The sequence below is a fragment of the Lethenteron reissneri genome, chromosome 18 (assembly GCF_015708825.2).
Source record: "Lethenteron reissneri isolate LAM-NWPU_2019-01 chromosome 18, ASM1570882v1, whole genome shotgun sequence".
Classification (NCBI taxonomy): Eukaryota; Metazoa; Chordata; class Hyperoartia; order Petromyzontiformes; family Petromyzontidae; genus Lethenteron; species Lethenteron reissneri.
In genome coordinates, this window is record NC_083796.1 from 7,856,185 (window position 1) to 7,879,169 (window position 22,985).

Consider the following 22,985-nt stretch of genomic DNA (forward strand, 5'->3'; position numbering starts at 1 on the left):
TGCTTTAGATCTTTAGCGAGCAGAGGTTTTTATAATGAGCTCTTGGCACTGTGCTGTTATTAATTGCATTAGTTTATGTATGCATTGCTGTCATGTAAAAAAGCACATGGTGCCAACCTGGAAAAGCAGCTTGAATTAAACATGAGGACACAGGCCCTTGCTCCACTCGTTTTTGGAAAGACATCACATTCTTCATATGTGCCCACCGCTCAAAATTAGATACAAATTTTACGTAAGAAATATTCATCCTGTATATGCAGTAATTCTAAAATTCACTGTACAGTAGTGTGCATTTTTATTTTGAGAATGGGCTATGTGGAATATAGTTGAGCAAGAAAGGTTCACGGAGTCTCAAGACACTCACTCCGTGGTGTACATCTTCCTGGCCGTGTTTGCTTATCTGGCTGCCACATTGTCATTATTCCTGTGAGGGTGGGCACACAAGTGTGCGATCTGCGTCTTGTTGTCACTACCGATGTTACAGAGCGTGCGGGAGAAACAGCGCTCAATAATTGACGTGCCGGCGGAGTGCTGAGCGGTGTGCGTTTCAACCCTCCTCGCGGCTCGGTGTTTCAAAGTGGTTTGTGGACTGGACCCATCCCGCTCGCATAATGAACTGCTCTGTTTGAGCATAACATAAAACATGCCAACACAAAGGGCGTCGTACCGCCTGCGTTTTATTCCGTTTGCTCACTCGCTTGCTCGCTGGCTGCTACGCGTGAAAAGGTGGTGACGGCGACAGCGGTGACGGTCGCGTGGGGCATTTGCGTCGACAATTGGCCGTCGTTTGGGCTTACGATCGAATGCGAAATGAGGTGTGTCCTCGCCTCACTGCTGTGGTGCTGCATCAGGGTGGCTACAATATGATACGGATTAGTATAGCGTCAAAATCCGACGTAATCTCAAGCAGTTGTACAGAAACAGTGGGCATGTTTACTTTGTACAGAAAAGAGGCAGTCGGCTATGAGCGGTAAAAAAAGGAAGGTCTAGAGCCTGGATATAGATGGCTGGGTAAAGATTCTTCCAGACTATGGGGGGGGGGGGTTATATTTTATCTGGGTCCCACCGAATAGGAACGTTGCCCATGTGTCACCGTCACCCCGGCAGGAGGGAAGTTGGTGCCGATCGCGGATGCTGGCTCTGGTTGAGTTGCCGCGGGATGCAGCGTGGCAGGTGACTCGACCCTTAAATTATTAATGTGCCGGCTGCTTCTCCAGTTGCACGCGATGAGTAACATCAATCATACAAATCAAGAATTAAAATCTGGAACTGGATGCTGGCCCGACAAGTCTCCTTCACCTCTCATACGGGTCAGCATTCGGACATGTAAACATGGCGCAAAAGTTAAAAAAATTTGAATGTGGAATTTAAACGCTGCAGACTAATTTGGTTGTAAACTCAAGTTTGCATATTGAAGGTCAAATACAACATCAGTGATCACTCCACCAAGGACGTACAATCGTAGAATATACTGTGGTTGTATAATATATAACTTGGAAGTCTTTTATGAAACTACTGCTGGATGAAGTTCTCACCGCACTGTGCCGGTTATCGGGGTTCTCTGGCCATACTTGAGCACACTGGTTAGGTGCGGGTTTGTGACAGGGGGCAGGACCGGCTCGGACATCATCTCTGCCACTGATATTAGTTGTGGCTGGGAAATCAAAAACTGCGGTCGCCAACCTCGCAGCGAGCGCACTGCGCTAGCCACCATGCCACCACTGCACCCCTGTTACTATCTACAGGGTAAACCACTGTTGTATGATGACTACGACGAAATGGTTTTAACCAACTTTGCACATTGGCTTTGTGTTGATCCGGGGCTCCACTGATCTCTGTTCCCTGCAATCACCTTTGCCAATTTGTAAAATTGGCCAGGCTATTTGCTGGCGGTTTGTTGGTGACTTTAACGACGCATTATGGGCCTGTGTGGAGTTATACACCGCGTTCAAGTGGGTAGGTCGAACTTTATTGTCGACAGTGTTCCTTGTTTGCACTGTCTGGACTTCCCCATTAACTTTCACACCTGATGCCTCTACAGGCACTCAACATTTTTGCCTTGATTCCTGGTCTCCATGGAGATTCGCTGATATGTCGGGGCTGTTATATAGTAGGAGGGGGTAAAGGTCATTCCTAGCGAAGGGCAGGTAAAACCCCAATACAAGGAACTGTGAATAGCTTCACATTGTCCAATATATCCACTTTACAGGAATACATCCTGTAAATAAGGCACTGTGTGCATCAGTGTTGTTGGCTAGGACATTGTATAATTCCCTGTGCTGCAATTTGGAGAAAATAAATAACAGAGAAAAAAACACATTGTTGAATTTATAAACGTCAATTATGAATTCCGCTGCGTGTGCTTCTGCAGCACTGTGAACTGGGACACATTTATCAGAATTCTTATGAGATTGCTTGCACGCACACGCTTACGCACCTTACACCTACTTGGGCTTAAACTATTAACACAGAGCCAGGGCTTTTCACCCTTTTAGGCTCGATCACATCGGTGAAGCCCTTCTTACTCACGTAGCTATGGGGGTGCTCTTACCGTAATATTGTAACGTGATTGTAAGTACAACAAGAATAAACCATGACTGATTATGATAATTATGGTATTAATATGGATAGCAGGGTAAATTTGGTGCCATTTTTCGGCTTGCTGCTCTTATCCGTGAAATAATGTGGATAATGGAATGACAAAGTGGTACCCAGGTGGCTGTTGTCTGCAGGTAAATGTGGATAATAAGATGAATGTTCTATCACATCCAGGTCAATCCTCTTGTCTGTGAAAAAAACCCAACAGACAATAGGAAAATAACATCTGCAGATCATAGGATTCTTCACCGGTTGATTATGGCCACGGATAATAGGTGCCAGTGGTAATAGTGATATAGATAAGAGGCATTTCACTAAATATACTGTGATAATGAGCTGTAAGTGGGCTTGGGCAGGACATGTCATGAAAAGGAATGATGGATAATGGTCAAGAATAATAGTGGATTTGGCAGCCAGGAATGGAATATGTGTCCGAGGAAATGTCCAAAGAGCAGATGGAGTAATGAAATCATTTAATGTGCAGGTACTAGACGGATTGTTGCATTGCATGACAGGTGGCGATGGCTTGAGGATATCTTCTTGGTTCTTTCGGTAAAGTCACATAGAAGGGAAATAATAAAATAATAAAAATAAAACATAAAATAATTCTCACACACATACACAGCTTTATGTGTGTGAGAATTATTTTATTATGTTTTATTTGTATTATTTTATTATTTCCCTTCTACGTGACTTTACCGAAAGAACCAAGAAGATGAATCCCTGCAGTCACGAAAGCTTTAAGGCTTGAGGATACTTTCAAATAGCAGTGGATGGCTAATGGCCGATGATGATGATGAATTATAATTATCCGGCCTAGTGGCACAGTGTTACAGTCCGTGACTCACAATCAGACGTCCATGAGTTCAAATCCGGGTCTGTGGTCGACTTTTTTTCCTGTCAGTTTTTAATTCGCCCGAGGCAAATATCACAGACGCAAAGCGGTGTATGGCATAGAGCAGCTTAAGCCTGGATCCTGGTTACAACTGTCACGCTCCTTGCTTTAATCCATGACACTTAACCATCTCTCGTATGGCCGGAGAAGGTCTGGTATATAGGCAGCCTTTAATGGTCGTGAATGTTAGCATCCCTGGGTTTTTATGATGGTGTTTGATGAGGTCTAAGAGAAAGGCAGGATGTTATTCATCAACGCTTTATTGCAGCTCGATGGACAAAATTGGAAAGGGATCGTAAATACTGTACTGCTAGTCGTATTATGGCCTATAGGCTTGGCTTAACAGTACAATTACAGGGTGTTTCAAAAACACGGACCCGATTTGAAATCGCTATATCTCTACAACCACGAACCGCCCATGAATGAAACTCTTACCACTTGAAAGGGCGTTGCATAGAGATAGAGATCCAAATGATTACCGCTAGATGCATCTCCCAGTGCACAAACCGCCCCTAGCCTCAGTCATTCGCAAGATGGTTACCCCACAACGCAAGGCGTTTTGCGTTCTGCAGTTCAGCAAGACTGAATCCGTAATTGCGGTGCAGCGTGCGTTTCAACGGCGTTTTGGCATTGATCCGCCAATGTCAAAGAGCATTCGTCGTTGGTACCGACAATTTGAGGAAACAGGCTGTTTATGTAAGGGGACGAGCACAGGGCAACCACGCACTTCAGAGTAAAACGTGAGAAGAGAAGCGTTTGAGACGAATTCAGCTATCGTCTCGATGTTGTCCGTACAGCAGGTGGAGGGCTGTTGTATGTGTTGGTATTATGAAATTTTGATGAAAATAATAAAAATTAATAATTTTCCGAAAAATGCGCAATTCGCATTAATTATGATAGTGTGTGTATTAATACGCATAAATTATGATAATGCGTGTAATTATATGCATAAATTATGATAATCACGGAGATAATCGTAGTAAGTTATGCGGATGTTTGCGATGATGTTAATGTGTGCAGTTGTGATAATTAGGCTTAGCTTCGTTTATCCAGAGTTATCAATCAGGATAACACGATTATCATAGATTCATTTACCGATTATCCTAGTGTGTGTTATAATATTTTAGGTCTCCATTTTCATATCTCATCGCAGGATACAGCTCTTATGAATAAGATGGTTTTGCATGGACTTGGAAGGAACACTCGATATGCTTCTGTGATAACAATTTTATTCTAACAAGCACGTGACATTCTATCATGCAGGTCAAACATGCGTCAATAGTTCATGGGCAAGATTATGCAATTAACTAATATGAACGACAAAACTTATGCAGTTGCGAAATTATGCAATTATGCAATATGAATAACGAAAACTCTTATGCATTTATGTAACTCGACGGCAGCAACTGCTTTGCACGATCAGTTGATATTGAACGCACCACCTCGAAATGGCAACCCTTTTTGAAACGCAAAGATCACTTTTTGAAAGTCTTATTCGTGTGCGTGCTGTGTGTGCGTTGTCCTCTCGTAATATTAATTGTGTCGTTAGCTTGTGTGGTGTGGGAGGATACGAACAGCTCCTGCTGCTCCCTCGCTCGGCGTGTCGCTCGGCTTTTGCTCTCTCTCTCTCTCTCCACTGCTGGATTGAGCGGCGTTGGCACGATGTTCCTTGAAGAAACTTGCTTGCTTGGCGCTTGATGGTTCCGGGGGCTTGGTGCTGCTCGTGCGCTCTCTCTTTCTACTGCTAGATGACGAGTTGGCACGATGCTGTCCTTGAAGATGCTCGGTCGCTCGTGTCGCTCGTTGTCGCTCGATGGCGCGCGGTGGCGCACGGAGGCGCACGGTGGCGCACGGTGGCGCAAGGTGGCGCACGGTGGCGCAAGGTGGCGCACGGTCAGCGCTCGTTCAGCGATCTCCGCCTTTCCTGCGGGTTGTTCGCTGGTCGTCACTCTGACGAGGAGCGATGCTTCGTTCGTGGCAGGGTGGACGTTGGCGTCTTTGTTGGCTTCACTCGCAGCTCTGCGACTCAGGGTAGCGATTCTTCTCAGGTGGTGCAGACCTCGGCTTGTAGCTACGCGTCGCTACTCCGCAAACCTCGTCATTCTGAATGACAGGAGCTTCTTCGTTGGCGGCGACGAGGAGAGATGGAGCCACAGCCCTGGAGATCTGTGATGGGGGCCAGAGCCCCTGTCGATCTCTGTGATGGGGGCCAGAGCCCCTGACGATCTCTGTGATGGGGGCCAGAGCCCCTGACGATCTGTGGTGGAGCCGAAGATGGGCTCGTAGCCCGGATGATATGTGTGTTGGAGCCGAAGCCCGGACGATATGTGATGGGGGCCAGAGCCCCTGTCGATCTCTGTGATGGGGGCCAGAGCCCCTGACGATCTGTGATGGAGGCCAGAGCCCCTGTCGATCTGAGTTGTATGGATTTTCCTTCGGTTTATATCGGAAAATTCCACTCGGCTTCCCGAGTTGTTCAAAAGCTGTGTCATAAAACCTTCCTGTGGGGGTGGACCATCTGCGTCCGTGTGTGTGTCCGTCCGTGTGTTTCGCGTGCGTGTTTGTCCGTGTTGTGGGGAGACAAAGGCGGTTGTTTCCACGGTGGGAGCACCCGGCGCATGCGCTTATTTATTCGAAGACGTGTTAATTTCCTTTGAGCCATTGCCCCCTTTATGGGTGTCATTTCCTAGCTTGGTGCCTGTGTGTGGAGATCCTCTCGGAAAGACAAAGGCGGCCGTGTTGCTCGCTTCCCATGGGTGTTGTGTTTGGTTAATTTTGAGAGCCTTCTCCGCCCTTGATTCCTCTTCTACTTTAATTCCGTACTTATTATTTGACTTCTTGTGATTATTTAATCTGATATCCCGGCTTATCTTTGTTCAGAATATAATTATCTCTTACTCCATGGTGCCTGGTTCTGTGGTTTTTTTTTTAACAAAACGATGTCCTGCTGACCCCCCCCCCCCCGCCTGCAATTCCCCCCCTCCCTTGTTCCTCTTGTGTGAATTTAGGGGAGTTTTTATTACCTTATTGCCCCCCCTTTCATGTCCTCTCTCCTTTGAAATGAGGTATGCGCGCATCTGTGGAAGTGTGGGGGCCTCTGTGGAAGTGTGGGGGCGTGTTCGTTCCCACGTGGCCGCGTCTATTAAAAAAAACGATATTATCTATGTTGGCAGAATAATTCTTTAAAAAAATTAATATTAAAAAAAAATAAAAAGGGGGCATATACACAACAGTCCGCCCTTTTGAAAATTATCAGGGGTCGATTTGGCCACTGGCGAATTTTCAAACAAAGTAATGCCCCCTTTTTATGTCATGCATCCCATCAGCCGCCCTTACTCTCGGCGGTTATTTCTTACGACGCGCGTGCACGTATTACAATCTTAACCTGGTTACATCTGAAATAAGCAAAGAAAATAACAACATGTTAACATTGATATTGCGTTACATCGGTTCTCATACATCATAACTCCGGCGAATATTCATTTTTGTTTTTGTTAAATCCTGGTTACATTTGAATTAAGCAAAGAAAATAACACACGTTAACATCGATATTGCGTTACATCGGTTCTCATACATCATAACTCTGACGAACATTCATTTTTGTTTTTGTTAAATCCTGGGAAACGCTAGGTAGCGGTTTCGAACGCATTTATGCGTTACCTTCCTCATGTTGCCTGGTTTACCACTTATCACTTTGATAATTTGATCACGGTTTTCGGGTTCGTTTTTGTAGTTTCCTCTCTCACTCTCTCGCGTCGTGGGAGTGTGTGGTGAAAAATTGTGCTGCACGTAACCAGAATTCGCGCACACGACCCACTTTGACACTTGGTTCGTGGCATTCGCTCTCTCTGCGATTACATGCACATTTGCCGAGTCAGTGTGTCGATTTAATTCTGTCCTTCGTAATGTTGCCCTCTTTGTTTTTACGAGTGTGTTGGATTTCAACACCATTCCCGATACGTCATGGACATTCGTCTCCATTTTAGCACTCCGATCCACATAATTTTTGGTTTCCCTTGGATATTTTCCATTCAAAGGCTCACGCCTGCGCTCCTCAGGGCGTGTCTCTGTGTTCTCTCTTTGTCTCTGCTGTCTGCTATCCACCGTCCGATCACTCTTCCATTCAGCCCTGTCACTTGCAGCCTGCTCAGGGTTTAACACCTCGGCGGGTGGGGCGCGTGTTGGCCGCTCGCTCGCACTCACTGTGGATGGTTCATCACGTATTTGGACCGCATTCTGTGTTATTCCTCTATTCCCTCCTGGTATAGCCGGTGGAGGAATTGGTCGGAATTGGATCGATTGTGTTTGACCTCCCATCCTGCGATTCTCCTGAATGTTCGCATCCATACCTCCGCGGTCTGTGTAACACCTTCCCGCTAGGTGGTTATCTTCCCATCTGTGTGCGTAATTTGAACCTTGCGTGTGTCGTGGGATGGGGTGTTGATATGGTTCTGCTCTGAACCTCTCCCTCCTGCGATTCTCGTACATTTTTAGCCCAGTATTTCTCCCATTTGGGTGCCAAATTTTTCCTGGATTGTTACCTCGCCATCTTTGTGGGTAATTTTGATCTTGTGTGTGTCGTGGCATGGGGTGTTGGTATGGTTCTATTCTGAACCTCCCCCTCCTGCGATTCTCCTGAATGTTCGGCTTTGTGCCGCTCTCATTCTCGTGCCAACCTCTCTCTGGGTTATTTTGCCATGTGTGCGTGCGTTTCTGCTCCGTCTTGCATTGTGGGACTGCTCGGTGATTTTTATTCCTCTCTGAGAGGCTGGGTTCCTCATCCCTCTCCCTGTGTTCTGGATCCGAATTATGATTCTTAGCTCTGTATAACCATGCCATGTACGCCTTGCTCTCTATGCGGCGTAAGGATGCGGTTTCTGGATTCAAAACCATTCTCACCCTTTCTGTAATCTCTGGGCTCAAGGATTCAAAAAACATAATTTTGAACATTTTATCTCCTTCGTGGTATTGATTCACATCGCCTGCGTAATACGCTCTTTTAAATTGGACGAGGTAGTCACGTGGATCTTGGTCCATGCCCTGGGTCATCGATTTTACAGCATAAAACCCCTCAGTGAGTGTCGAATATTCTCCAAACTTCCGAATCACTGCCAGGCTCAGTTGTTTAAAATCATTTCTAACCTTGTGTGGCAGTGACTTTACCCATGGAATGGATTCTTTATGTAAGGTCCGTTTCAACAAACTCGCTTTTTCATCCCGTCTCCTCAGCCCTCTAATCATTGCCTCCTCTTCTACGGTCGCGATATGTGTGTGGATATCCATAGTCTTATTGTGGGGGTCAAAATCGGGAATTCTGACTAGAGCCTTGTCCATCAATTTAAGGGTTTTACTGGTGAATAGGTATTCCGAAAGTTGATTGCCGACAGCGTCATCATCAAACAAGTTATCATCAGGCAATCTGTCACTTTGGTCTGTGCTGTGTCGCTTGTGTTTAAGTGGTGTGCATTTTCTGTGTGCGCGCCCAGTGCCGTGTCGCTCGTGTTGCCATTTCCCTTCAGTTTTTGCCTCTGCCCTTAGTGTACCATGTCCTGGCGATTTTACTTTAACATTTTTCCTCCCTCTATCTGTGAAGTTGTCAGTCTCACATGTTTTTGTTTGCATATGTATCTCTCCATCCCTTCTCTCGAATTGTGAGGGTTTCCCTTTGTCAATGATTTTTTGTTCGATATCCATAATTTTTGTGCGATCAATCCCTGGACTCTGTCCACGTACCCAAGAGTGTGATTTAATGTCACTTCCATATTTATTCTGTGGATCCACGTCTGTGAGTTTCGCTGGTGTCGCGAGCACTGATTTCTCTCCCGTTTCCTTTCCAAATTTTCCCTCATTCCACAATCCCTGTCTGTATGCCTGTGTGAGAAGGAATGAGTCCTGTCCTGCCTTCTCTGCAGTTTTTGCATCGTGTTCGCCTTCGTTACATTTTATCCAGTCAATTAGTTTCCCCCGAGGTGTGTTCGTGTTATCGATACAGCTCCCTTCCCATATGTCTCTCTGACTGTACTGCTTTGTAACAGATTGGTCGGTACGTTTAAATACGAGCTCCCCGTATCCCGTAACCCATTCAAAAATTATTCTTAATCCCAGCATCTCAAGGTGTGGCGGGAGTTACTTTGACATTCCCTTTCAGAGTGCATATAAAACAATTATCTCACAGAGTGTAGTCAATTCGACTCGAGCTATCTGTTATTTTCCGATTCAGAGTGCGTACCTCTAACACCATTTATCACAGGATGCAATTGGTTTGATACGATATTATCTTAATTCCACTGTCTCTGTTTTAACCTGCTATTCTGGGTTTTAACCTTAGAGGGCGTTTTTTGTTTTCCGCCCGTTCACAATTACCATGCAATGTTCGATCCTGATATTCTGGTTAACACGAAGTGATTCATTCCATCATCCATGCAAAACACTGTCTGTGAGAGATCCCGGACGACGCCACCCATTATGTTGTATGTGTTGTGTTATGAAATTTTGATGAAAATAATAAAAATTAATAATTTTCCGAAAAATGCGCAATTCGCATTAATTATGATAGTGTGTGTATTAATACGCATAAATTATGATAATGCGTGTAATTATATGCATAAATTATGATAATCACGGAGATAATCGTAGTAAGTTATGCGGATGTTTGCGATGATGTTAATGTGTGCAGTTGTGATAATTAGGCTTAGCTTCGTTTATCCAGAGTTATCAATCAGGATAACACGATTATCATAGATTCATTTACCGATTATCCTAGTGTGTGTTATAATATTTTAGGTCTCCATTTTCATATCTCATCGCAGGATACAGCTCTTATGAATAAGATGGTTTTGCATGGACTTGGAAGGAACACTCGATATGCTTCTGTGATAACAATTTTATTCTAACAAGCACGTGACATTCTATCATGCAGGTCAAACATGCGTCAATAGTTCATGGGCAAGATTATGCAATTAACTAATATGAACGACAAAACTTATGCAGTTGCGAAATTATGCAATTATGCAATATGAATAACGAAAACTCTTATGCATTTATGTAACTCGACGGCAGCAACTGCTTTGCACGATCAGTTGATATTGAACGCACCACCTCGAAATGGCAACCCTTTTTGAAACGCAAAGATCACTTTTTGAAAGTCTTATTCGTGTGCGTGCTGTGTGTGCGTTGTCCTCTCGTAATATTAATTGTGTCGTTAGCTTGTGTGGTGTGGGAGGATACGAACAGCTCCTGCTGCTCCCTCGCTCGGCGTGTCGCTCGGCTTTTGCTCTCTCTCTCTCTCTCCACTGCTGGATTGAGCGGCGTTGGCACGATGTTCCTTGAAGAAACTTGCTTGCTTGGCGCTTGATGGTTCCGGGGGCTTGGTGCTGCTCGGGCGCTCTCTCTTTCTACTGCTAGATGACGAGTTGGCACGATGCTGTCCTTGAAGATGCTCGGTCGCTCGTGTCGCTCGTTGTCGCTCGATGGCGCGCGGTGGCGCACGGAGGCGCACGGTGGCGCACGGTGGCGCAAGGTGGCGCACGGTGGCGCAAGGTGGCGCACGGTCAGCGCTCGTTCAGCGATCTCCGCCTTTCCTGCGGGTTGTTCGCTGGTCGTCACTCTGACGAGGAGCGATGCTTCGTTCGTGGCAGGGTGGACGTTGGCGTCTTTGTTGGCTTCACTCGCAGCTCTGCGACTCAGGGTAGCGATTCTTCTCAGGTGGTGCAGACCTCGGCTTGTAGCTACGCGTCGCTACTCCGCAAACCTCGTCATTCTGAATGACAGGAGCTTCTTCGTTGGCGGCGACGAGGAGAGATGGAGCCACAGCCCTGGAGATCTGTGATGGGGGCCAGAGCCCCTGTCGATCTCTGTGATGGGGGCCAGAGCCCCTGACGATCTCTGTGATGGGGGCCAGAGCCCCTGACGATCTGTGGTGGAGCCGAAGATGGGCTCGTAGCCCGGATGATATGTGTGTTGGAGCCGAAGCCCGGACGATATGTGATGGGGGCCAGAGCCCCTGTCGATCTCTGTGATGGGGGCCAGAGCCCCTGACGATCTGTGATGGAGGCCAGAGCCCCTGTCGATCTGAGTTGTATGGATTTTCCTTCGGTTTATATCGGAAAATTCCACTCGGCTTCCCGAGTTGTTCAAAAGCTGTGTCATAAAACCTTCCTGTGGGGGTGGACCATCTGCGTCCGTGTGTGTGTCCGTCCGTGTGTTTCGCGTGCGTGTTTGTCCGTGTTGTGGGGAGACAAAGGCGGTTGTTTCCACGGTGGGAGCACCCGGCGCATGCGCTTATTTATTCGAAGACGTGTTAATTTCCTTTGAGCCATTGCCCCCTTTATGGGTGTCATTTCCTAGCTTGGTGCCTGTGTGTGGAGATCCTCTCGGAAAGACAAAGGCGGCCGTGTTGCTCGCTTCCCATGGGTGTTGTGTTTGGTTAATTTTGAGAGCCTTCTCCGCCCTTGATTCCTCTTCTACTTTAATTCCGTACTTATTATTTGACTTCTTGTGATTATTTAATCTGATATCCCGGCTTATCTTTGTTCAGAATATAATTATCTCTTACTCCATGGTGCCTGGTTCTGTGGTTTTTTTTTTAACAAAACGATGTCCTGCTGACCCCCCCCCCCCCGCCTGCAATTCCCCCCCTCCCTTGTTCCTCTTGTGTGAATTTAGGGGAGTTTTTATTACCTTATTGCCCCCCCTTTCATGTCCTCTCTCCTTTGAAATGAGGTATGCGCGCATCTGTGGAAGTGTGGGGGCCTCTGTGGAAGTGTGGGGGCGTGTTCGTTCCCACGTGGCCGCGTCTATTAAAAAAAACGATATTATCTATGTTGGCAGAATAATTCTTTAAAAAAATTAATATTAAAAAAAAATAAAAAGGGGGCATATACACAACAGGCACATAGAGCATTTATAAAATGGTTAGTAAAACTTTAACTCATTAAACCGTTTGTAACTTTGTGTAATTGTAACATGTTGCCATCGTGAAATATACCGCTTTGAAATTTGGTCCATTATTTTGAAACACCCTGTATTATTTCAGCAAATAGTTTTGTTGCTGTCTTGGCAGTTCACCAGACACGTATATGTGTATGGTGCTTTAATCAGTCCACTGCTGGCTGAAGGCCTTCCTGCACTGTGGGTCATTGGGGTTATTGAGCCAATGTCACGCTGGTCATTGTGGATTGGTGAATGTGAGGAGCATATAAGCACAATACAACATGGCTTTTGTCTTCATTTCCCACCATGCAGCTTCGCAGCCTATATAACACACTCCACGGTGGTCGCTCATCTAAGCGATATCCAGGCCCAACCCTTTTTAGCATCTGAGCTCTGACGAGAACCGACGCATCGCAGGTGATTTGGTCATCGGGCTCAACAGACATTTGGTCGTATAATTTCTCAAGTTCTTTTAACTAAAATTTTTCAACATTCGCACGTTTTCACTCAACAAAATATGGGAAACCTACATACGTATATGTTTTTTTCCCCATGGAAATGAGTTTAACATCATTTCCAGCAAATGATGAGAGCGCCCGTTTTGTGGATTAATCATGGCAGCTCTTTGGCAGTGGCTTTTGAATCTGTGCGGTTTTAATATAAAGGGGGCAAATAAAACAAACACTAACAAAACAAAGGGACGTGGAGCTTTAATGAAATAGTGGCGACAGGAAATTATTTTTTGGGTTTGGTGTTTTGGCATTTGAGTGTACTCTTTGTGAGCCAGAGAGCTAGCAGGGTACAACACACAATACCATGTGTCTAATGCTTGACAAGCTGTGTGCTAACTTTTTTTTCATAATTATAATATTACTCTATATTTATGTGAGCCTTAATAAATACTGGCAAGGCCACTTTTGCACATGCTATTGTTCAGGTTTAAATTTTTCACAACGCCTTATTTAATTTATACGTTGGGGTGATCTCTTTCCTTTGTACCCACCTCTTCCCACGGCGTCTTGACTGCGAAATATGCATGCGTCACTCGTGCGCAGATTTTATTTTGGCACCATAGGTACAGGGAAAAACATTAGGGTTTCGATTCATCAGGGCACCGGGTAACGTGGGAATCCCGTGGCCTTCCTTCCTCGCGGACACAGGCATTGCTCAGACACATTATGTTAACGTCAAGCGGGAGCCGGGCTTGCCTGCCTCGCTCTGTTCGCATCCACGACGCGTCGTGAACTATTCGCTCGCAGCACTGTCGGTAAAGCAAACCCCCCGCTCCACTTGAAATGTTGAAGCCTTGCTTTAAAAAAAATATTTTAAGAAAATTTCTCAGTCTGAGGATTTATCACTGTCTCTTTATATTAAATGTAATAATTTGGGAAACGGTTTAAATTGTTAACAAACTCTTTCAATATTTTGTCATTGTAATTTTTTTTATGGCTTATGACTTCACCTATTTAATTAAACTAAAATATTTTACCCATGCAAGCCTCACCAATTCGGCAGTATTCTCAGAAGAATCCTCCTACATATCTTTCTTAAAATATGTTTGTTCCACGTGAGAAGACGCGAGTTCTTGGGGAAAGTTCACTCACAGGAGAAGGGATACAGGCATCGCAAACACTGCACGTGTACGTCTTAAACACACTTGCTGCATAAGTGAGCATTTCATGGACACCCATCATGGCTTGAACTGGAATTGCTGATTGAGGACCCAAATCCATGTTTGGCCAACTGACCCAGCAATCCGGTCAAATAAATAAATGAATGAAAGTGTGGTGAGCGAACCCAGGGGCACGGGTGGCGGTGGCGGCGTGCTCTCTCGAGATGCCTCGCGCGATCATGACTCGCTGTGACATGAGGGGGCCCACGGGCGGTTTAAATAATGCATTGCCCGCGCGTGAAAGGGTTACCACTGAACCGTGATTTAATTGTTCCAAGGGCCGCATGGGGGAAGGGACGACGGTAGAGATGGTGGGCCTGCTCACGGGAACGCGCGTGTCTTTCGCATAGCATCCGCTGCTTATGCGTGATCCGTGGTGTACTGTACTTACGCCTCAAAACTCAATGTTGTGGAGAAAGCAAGAGGCTTGCATTGCAAACGCGCACGTGAGTTTGTGCGTGTACTGCATGTGGACAGACTAACCGTGCCTTTGACCAAATCACCCGTAATGCACCCGTCTCGTTAGATCTCATAAGCTAATGCAAGCACTGGGTAGTGCTTGCATGTGCTACCACCATGCACAATTAACAGGTTCTTATAGGCTGCTTTAGGCCGATGTGATTGGCAGCAGAGGGCAGTGCAGCAAAATTCAATGTTGTACTGTACTACTATGCTCCTATATCTACGCTCCTAACCCACACAAGCCCAAATTGACCAGCACGGTGAAGTATGGTCATCTGACCTCACGACCAACAAGGCGATGAGAAGCGCTTATCCAGCAGGGAATTTACGAAAGTGCTGTACGTGTACTGCATGTAGGTGTGGGTGACTGAATATCCTTGTGGTTGGGGCACTTACCACTGAGCCATCTGCACAGTCGGTGGTTTGATTCCTGGAGCTCTGTAGTAATTTAAGCAGTGATTACTGAAATGCATCGACATTTAAAGTGGATTTTAAAACCCAAGTGACTTTTTCATTCCGCGAAGTCGTTGCTTGTTGTAGCCTCAGCCCAACCTTGACATTGGATTTTTTTTTTATTTCTTTCTGCTGCCAATTATATTTCAATTGCACTGTTAGGTTCATGCTGTGAGATGACAACATTTCATCTCAGAACTCTCACAGCAAGCAATGCAGGACATTGTGTGGGGAGCGGCCTGGAAAAATCATGTCGCAGAAATAGTTCTGAAGTCACTTGAACAGACCGAGTGTCGCAGTTTCAATCAAACCAAAGTGCATGTTTGTCAAAGCTAGGAAAAAAATAATAGAGAACCATTTTCATCACAGTTAGCCGAAACCTGGAATCAAACCCAGGTTACTGCTGCGTAGGTTTTCGCGTTTGTGCCGTATGGCTCTGATGTGTTGCCAAGCTGTACTGGATGTTGTTAGGCATTGGGTCAAACGTTTCGCTACATGGAACTTCTTCACGAGCTGAATTTAAAGGGAAATATCAGACGCTATGCCAAACGACACACGGTACAAAATGAAAATACACAGAAGAGCTGTCAAACCCAGGTGCTCATCGGCTGAAATATGGATTTGGCCCCCATGAGCCATACAGCTACCTCGGGCTGCACTGTGTAAATGTAGTTGGGTGATGAACAAGAGGGTCGAGTCACTGTAATTAAGTGCAGTGGAAATTGCTCAAGAAAACAAACCTGTGCTCGCTCCCTTACCTCGTGGGAGATTGTGCAATGCATGGACGGGTTTTCTGCACCCTGGCATTGCTTAAACAACCTATTGGCATGCGTGTCAATGTCACCCACCGGCCCGAGCTCAAATAATGAATGAGCAAATGAATGAATGCACAAATTGGTTCATAAATCGATGCATTAGTACATTAGAGCTTCAAGGCTAGGGCCGTTTAGAGTGCGAGTGAAGTTATTGGTTATGCTGCTGAAGTGCCTTTTGCTCTCTTCTATGACGAGTGCAGCTCCTCCCTGATGTTTAAACTGTTGCGGTTTTCAAATTCTCATGTTGCTGTTTGCTGCAGTGAAATGAAGTGGTTAATGTTATTTATTGAAGCAGGTGAGGTCCCATTAAGACTCTCAATATCTGTTTCTCCATATGTATTTTCTCTCTCCTGTTACTTTTGCTGTTGTGACCTCCATCCATCTCTTTTTGTGTGTGTGTGGTTCTCCTTCAAGTATGTTTCTCCCATCTCTCCGTGTCTCTAGTTTTTGTCGTTATTTCTTCTCCTTTTGTCTGTATACAGTCCATCTGCCTGTGTCTATCTGTTCTTCTGTATGTCTGTCTATGTATCTGTCTATTCATCCATCAGTTTATCTCTTCTCTCCTATTCTCCTCTCTCTTTGTCTTGCCTTCTGTCCTTTCTGCCCGTCTCTGTGTTTCCTCCCTTCTGTCTTCCCCCCCCCCCATCTCCCGCACCTGCTCGTTCTTAACGTGTCTCTCTTTCTCTACCCCCCCCTCCCCATAAACGCGCACGAAGCGGGCACTTTGCGGTGGTGAAGCGGTGCCGCGAGAAGACATCGGGCGAGGAGTTCGCAGCCAAGCTGATCCGGAAGAGCCGCTCGGCGCGCTCAAGTCGGCGTGGCGTGGTGCGCGAGGACATCGAGCGCGAGGTGAACGTGCTGCGGGGCCTGCGACACCCCAACGTCATCGCCCTGCACGACGTCTTCGAGAGCAAGGCCGACGTCATCCTCATCCTGGAGCTGTGAGACATCGCCCCAGTCCCGGCTTGGCCCGGCCTTGCCTTGGTGTTTTTTTTTTACCCGTCGTTCATGCCCATAAATTTCGATTTAAAGCTTTCGTGACTGCAGGGATTCATCTTCTTGGTTTTTTCGGTAAAGTCACGTAGAAGGGAAATAATAAAATAATAAAAATGAAACCCTCTGTGTCTCTCTCTCTATGCCTCTTTCTTAGATCTCTCATGCTCACATGTCCGTTGCATTGCACTCTCATGCCTTTGGATTGCACTCTCATACTCGCATGTCTTTTGGATTGCACCCGTTGGGTTGCACTCCCTCGTCGAGGAGGCCACTCTCCTCCTTTTTTTCTACAGTTACATGCTAATCTTTCACATTAACATAGCCACTTCCGTGCCCTCTAATTCTCACATTAACATCGTGCTAATCTCTCACATTAACATCACTAGCCCCGGCCACTTCTTTATGACCCTTGGGCTACACCCATTTCAAACCCTTTAAAACAGTCTGCCTCAGCAGCAGACCATGCTTTCCCACCTGATGACGGACGCTTGTGTTGCGCCCGAAACGTCATGATTTATTTTATTTTATACCTACGTGACTTTACCGAAAGACCCAAAAAGCAAAGAAAAAAAGATTCTCACACTTGCGATACACACGTCAATTTAGATCGTGCAAGAATCAATGCTTTTTTATTTTTGTGAATTGTGTGGAAATAATGTGATAAGGTGACATTTAGGCGAAGGCAGTGAATGATGCATTGGTGTCTGGTGATGAAGTCCACCCTGGGCCCTCCCTTCACTAACCCGGACTGACCAGCATGGCGAAGTACGGTCACGAAACTCCCCATGGCATGGGGAGGCATGAATTGACAAAGCTCTGTAAATTATAATAATAATATTTAAATAATATCTGCATATGTATGTAACAGTGTGTTTCAAGATGCTGTTCTAGAAAATGTTGTATTTGTAGTCCCCATTCATTCTTGTTAAGTTTGTTCATTGGCTGTGGTGGTCATTGATAGAAATAGGTCGGCATTTGCCAGGATCCTTTTCTTCAGCAAATTACCTAGAAAACAAAAATTGCCCTCGCGTTAATAACTGTAATGCGTTTAACACGTCGTTATTTTTTGCATCATTTCCCCGTGGACGTTTATTGAACTTAAAATCACATGGTAAACGGTAATGCAGTCCTTTTACTGTTTCACATCCACAGTGTGTTTGAAGGATGGTAGCTGACGTTGGGTTCATGGCAGCAAATATAGTGCTGCAATTATGACCGGCAACATAACGGCGTCACCCTAATGGATCGTCACCATAATGGATTGAAGGGGATTTTCAATTGCGTTCACATCTCGTGACTTGGTCGAGTCTTTACGATACGTGACGCAATTACGATTTACATTGTTGTCACTCGGCGGGCCAGCCTTGCCCACAGGGGATTATTGTTCAGCGACTACGCCCGCAGATGTCACAGATTTATTCTTTTCAAGGGACATCATTGTATTATGCATTCTCGTTGCCTATTTTGTTTATTGATAAAACTTATGACGCGTAACGTCATTGCTAAACGTGTCGCTGAGCAAAAATTGGACAATGAACCTTGAGGGAATGCTAAAATGTATGTATGTATTTACGTTGAACTTTCGTCCCATACGTAGCCAATCGTGCTAATTGCAGTTGCGGGGGAAGGACAACAAACTAAACACAGAAAGCAATTGTCAAGAAATTAGTTTTCACTCTAGACTTAAAAATGCATAGCTCCAGTGGCTTCCTAATCTCGGAATGAACAGCGTTCTAGTCAGCCGCATCAGTACATCTGAAAGAATTGATTTAAAAAAATACTTTTAAATGTGTTCAAGTATTTACAAGTGTCATTTTGGAAATCGGAGAGTTTTTTTTTAGGTGATGGTATGTTTGTTCTTCTCAGCGTGACGTAAAGCTTGAAATTATGGACACCCCTTTCCGTAACGCGGGGAGATAGCCATAGAAAGGTCAACCATTTCTTGAGTGGCAACGTTTCACCATGTCTAATAGAAGCTGTGTGCTAGCCAAGAAAACAGCTCAGGGTTTCTTAATTTAAATAAATAAATAGCACACGTGCATAGCTTTTTTCGGGAAATACTGTAGTTGTTGGTTGAGTTTATTGTAGGTTTGTTAATTGTTTATTTCCTTTATTTGAAACTAAGGTAGATTTAATTATCACATTTTTATTTGTGCCAGTGCATTGACAGTGATGCCAATGTCACGTCCGATGCAGATGTAATTGTGACTTTGCCACGCGCTATTAAGGACAGGGACTCCCATTGATGAGCTGAACGGAGCGCTGAATTTAAAATACGCTCATTTTACGACGCGCAATTTAGAAAAGCGGTAGCTCCTGAGCACTTTGCTATTAAAACCCAAAAGAGTTTTCGAACATAACCCACTATTAATCTGTCAAACTCAGAGGCTTTCTGTACAGAGTTGTGGCTGCCCGCCACACGAAAGCAGCTTGTACTGAAGAGCCACACACAGTGGAAGAAAATTGGAAAGTAATTTGTGCTTAAGATGAAAGTCGATCACTCCCACAAGAGCATATGCCTTCAGCCAGTGTGACAAACGGATGCTGTTCATGTCACCCTTTGTCCCTGGTACGTAGTTCTCTTCCAATTAAATTGTCCTTCCGAGCTTGCAGCTGTTTCCTGATTCGAACAGGCAAAAAAAAATGTGTCCCCAGAACTGGGTCCGTTTGTCCGAAGGAGTCTCTGATATGTGGTTTAAATGCTCACCCGCAGCATTTGACAGGTAGAGCTTGCGCACACAGTTTTAGACACTGCGCGTGTGTCTGCGTGTCTGTGTGCGCGTATGTATACTTGTGTTGGGAGCGGTAGTGCAGTGGTTAGCTCACTGCACTGCACACCCGGCGACACTGGTTCGATCCCCACTCATGGTCAACACCAGTGACAATTATCTGAAGTGGTGCAGGGCTTCCCCTAGTTCGACTCGGCCTCAATTGAGTACTTGGTGCGGTGTGTTAATATCGCTACGAGGGAGACAAAGGCAGCGTTGGTGCTGGCTATCCACCCCCTTGTGTGCCATACTGGCCCTTATAGGTGCTACTTGCTAACAGCACTTGCCCCAACAGTCTGTTAAGGCTATACTGGGGCTCTTTGTCTGTGTACACTTCTGTGCCTGCGCTTGTGCATTCGTTTACACTGCCCAGGCACACGTACAAAAATGACACTGCACGTTTCCAGTGTGTGCTCTGCTCATTCAAACCGAACAAGTGCATATAAACGCCAGCGATCCACGCCCAACTCGAGCCCAAAAGTAGTTCATTTTCTATCGGGCTAGTTTGTTTTGCAGTTTTGGTTGACTGAATATTCCTAACAAGCTGAGGCTGATGGTGCGGGCAGGCTCAGGGAAGTGTGAAAGAGCACACCAGTGAAAGAGAGGTGGGTGGGTGGGTGGGCCAGGTGTAGGGGGTTGGTGGGCCCAGTTATGTTGGTTGCTATTGAGTGTGCAGGTGGTGCAACTGCTCGCAGGCCGAAAGAGCCTAGGTGGCAGGCTACAAAATTATTTATTTATTCCTTGCACCAAGGACGTGCTAACCATGATTCAGCACTGGGTGGGCCTTGGTGGGAGGGGGGGTTAAAAGAGCACGGGATGTTGGTTAACCTTAGATTGGATTCCACCGCTGATATGTCCCTCGAGCAAACATCCCAAAACTCGGCGTTCCATCTCGGTGACGCGGGGCGCGGAGGCGATGCAGCTGTTGCCTTGGCCACGTGTGACGCGGCACACTCTGGCATCGTGTGCAACCGCCCCCTCCAATGCCATCGCGTGAGCCCAAATGCAAACGAGGCTTCTCTTGCGCACGGATCGTGGGATTTGGCGGTACGACGGAACGGTGATCGTTGCCGCCCGTGCCTCTGAGCGCGATCGTAAAACTGGGCAGATTGTGCAGTTGGCGGGGAGCGCCTGCTTAGAATGTCAAGTGCGTTGCAAGCGCGATGTTTTTCACGCGGTGGGATCTTTGTAAGATTATTGTTTCCAGCTAAAGGCAAATGTGCGGCTCTTTCAACCGATTCGATGGTGCAGGTTTTTGGAATTTTTGTTTCCCCATTTCATTTTCGTATTTCCTCATTGATGAAAACCATCAGACCGAGCCCATTTGTCTACACCACTTGTTTTAATGTAGGTCTATATGCATTCGGAATTTAATGATTCAACTTCACCAAATAGAGACATTGTAATGATTTAGGGTGACAATTAATTTGTAGAATTAATTATTTGTACTTTGTTCCACTTTACCCACTGACCCTAAATGTCATGTTGGCATATAAGTTGCATATAGTTAACATAGATCATATCTAGTAAATTCTCACACACATGATTCAGTGCATGTATCTTTGAGCGTAATAATCTATTTTAATGAAGGAAAAGATGCATCGTTACATGCCTAATATACATGTACTCTATAATATCTAATGTGTTGGACCTATAGGCATTCTATGTGCCTGCATATGACACGCACACAATCGCAGTATATATTTCCACACCCATAGTGCAGTTTTTTCTAAAGTTAACCATCGTTTTATGGGCTATCGTTGAATGGCATTGACGTAAAGCAGACTGGCTCGTGTTTTTTTTGGCTGTGGAAATGGCATCGTCGTCCAATGTAGCCTGCAAGGTTTGGAGAAAGGAAAACAAAACTGGGATTTTTTTTTCAACTTCTGTCATCTGTGAAGCCTCATTGAAAGGCTGCTTTCTCCCGCTTTGCCGAGCAATTTTGCTGGCCACTTTGTTAAATCGAGCTTCATTTGCATGTAGGGTTTGCCACCTCCTGAGCTCCATATCATGGAGAGAGAAAAAGTATCGCAATACCAGAAGAGGAACAAATATCAACGCATCGGCTTGAGTGGTGTATTATTGTTATGCGGCTGACAAAAACCAAGACCTTTAATATCCCGAGACAATCCTGGGAAAATCAGGACAGGTGACAATCATTGTTAAAGACGTGCCGTTCCTTGGCAGTCGCCTGCATGGGGTGTGTTTTTTTTCTGCTGCATCACTCGCCTGGCTGCTTTTATCACAAGATACAAAATGGAGCCGCAGGCGGCTCATTGATCAACACTGCAGTCACATGTCTGATGTCGACAGGCAGGTGCTCAGACATGCTGCATCTTGGCATCTATAAATGATTAATCATCTTCTGCCCCGGAGTAGCCCTATCAACTGTGATGTCTGCTTCTCCTGTCACCGGGAAACGTGCAGTAAAATGTTGCATCGGACTGAGGGGATTGGCAGATAAGGGAAAGGGTCGGATGTAAGCACATTTGTGTAAAAAAACAGTTGCATCATATGCAAATAGGTAGCAAGAAGCAAGTGAACATACGTGAGCTTAAGAAGACATTCCTGCATGTGAAATGGTGGGATGTGCGAACTTTGATTTAAAAATAGGCCGCATACAGATGGGTTCCTGGAATATAATTGAGCGCAAACGAGACTCTACTTTGCTCTAAATGTCAGTGAAGGTGTGCGAGGCTAACCACACATTACTGTTTTGCGAAAATGTGTTTGCGAACATGCGTTGAAAAATACCATGCACATATACTGCAATGGGGTGTGGGCGGTTAATTGGTCAGGGCGGTTTTGTGATTGGTTGGATATGCGACGTTGTACTGTGTACATATCGAAGCTCTGGTTGCGTGGTGGCTGCTGTCATCACCAGGGTGTCGGGCGGCGAGCTGTTTGACTTCCTGGCGAAGAAGGACGCCCTTAGTGAGGAGGAGGCCACCGAGTTCATCAAGCAAATCCTGGATGGCGTGCACTACCTGCACTCTAAGCACATCGCGCACTTTGACCTTAAGGTGAGGGTGCTGGAGTCAAGTGGTGGCGGGGGGGCGACACTCGGGCTATGAACTCAAGGATTTTAAGATCTTGGTGTTTGCTGCGCCCCAGGCTGGTTTTCGTCCCATTTGAAGTTACGCGTCCACGTTGCGATTGAACGTGCTTTAGAAGCAGAGAGCACATTTTATATCAATGTAATTTTTGAAACTTAAAAAAAAAAGTCAGTCGTTCTAAGCGTTGACCACAGTACAGCTCTGTGTCATGTCACTGCTGGACGAAGGCCTCCCCCATACCGTGACAGACGTGGGGGCTGTTTGATCATACCTTACCGTGGGTGGTCAGTGCAGTTTGGTTTAGAGGGAAGGGGGTGGGTCTGTACTGGTTCAGCTATC

The 22,985-nt window shown here is 45.7% G+C and overlaps 1 protein-coding gene across 2 annotated transcripts in view; it reads left to right on the forward strand.

Annotated features, from left to right (window-relative positions):
* DAPK1 (death associated protein kinase 1) overlaps window positions 1–22,985 on the forward strand; it is a 77,341-nt gene that overhangs the window by 16,220 nt on the left and 38,136 nt on the right. Inside the window, exons 3-4 of one of the 2 annotated variants that reach the window (XM_061553668.1) lie at window positions 16,543–16,767; window positions 22,475–22,613. In XM_061553668.1, the coding sequence (XP_061409652.1) occupies window positions 16,543–16,767; window positions 22,475–22,613 (364 nt within the window). Of the gene's footprint in view, window positions 1–16,542; window positions 16,768–22,474; window positions 22,614–22,985 lie in introns of those variants that run through there. The other variant, XM_061553669.1, reaches the window with a different exon arrangement.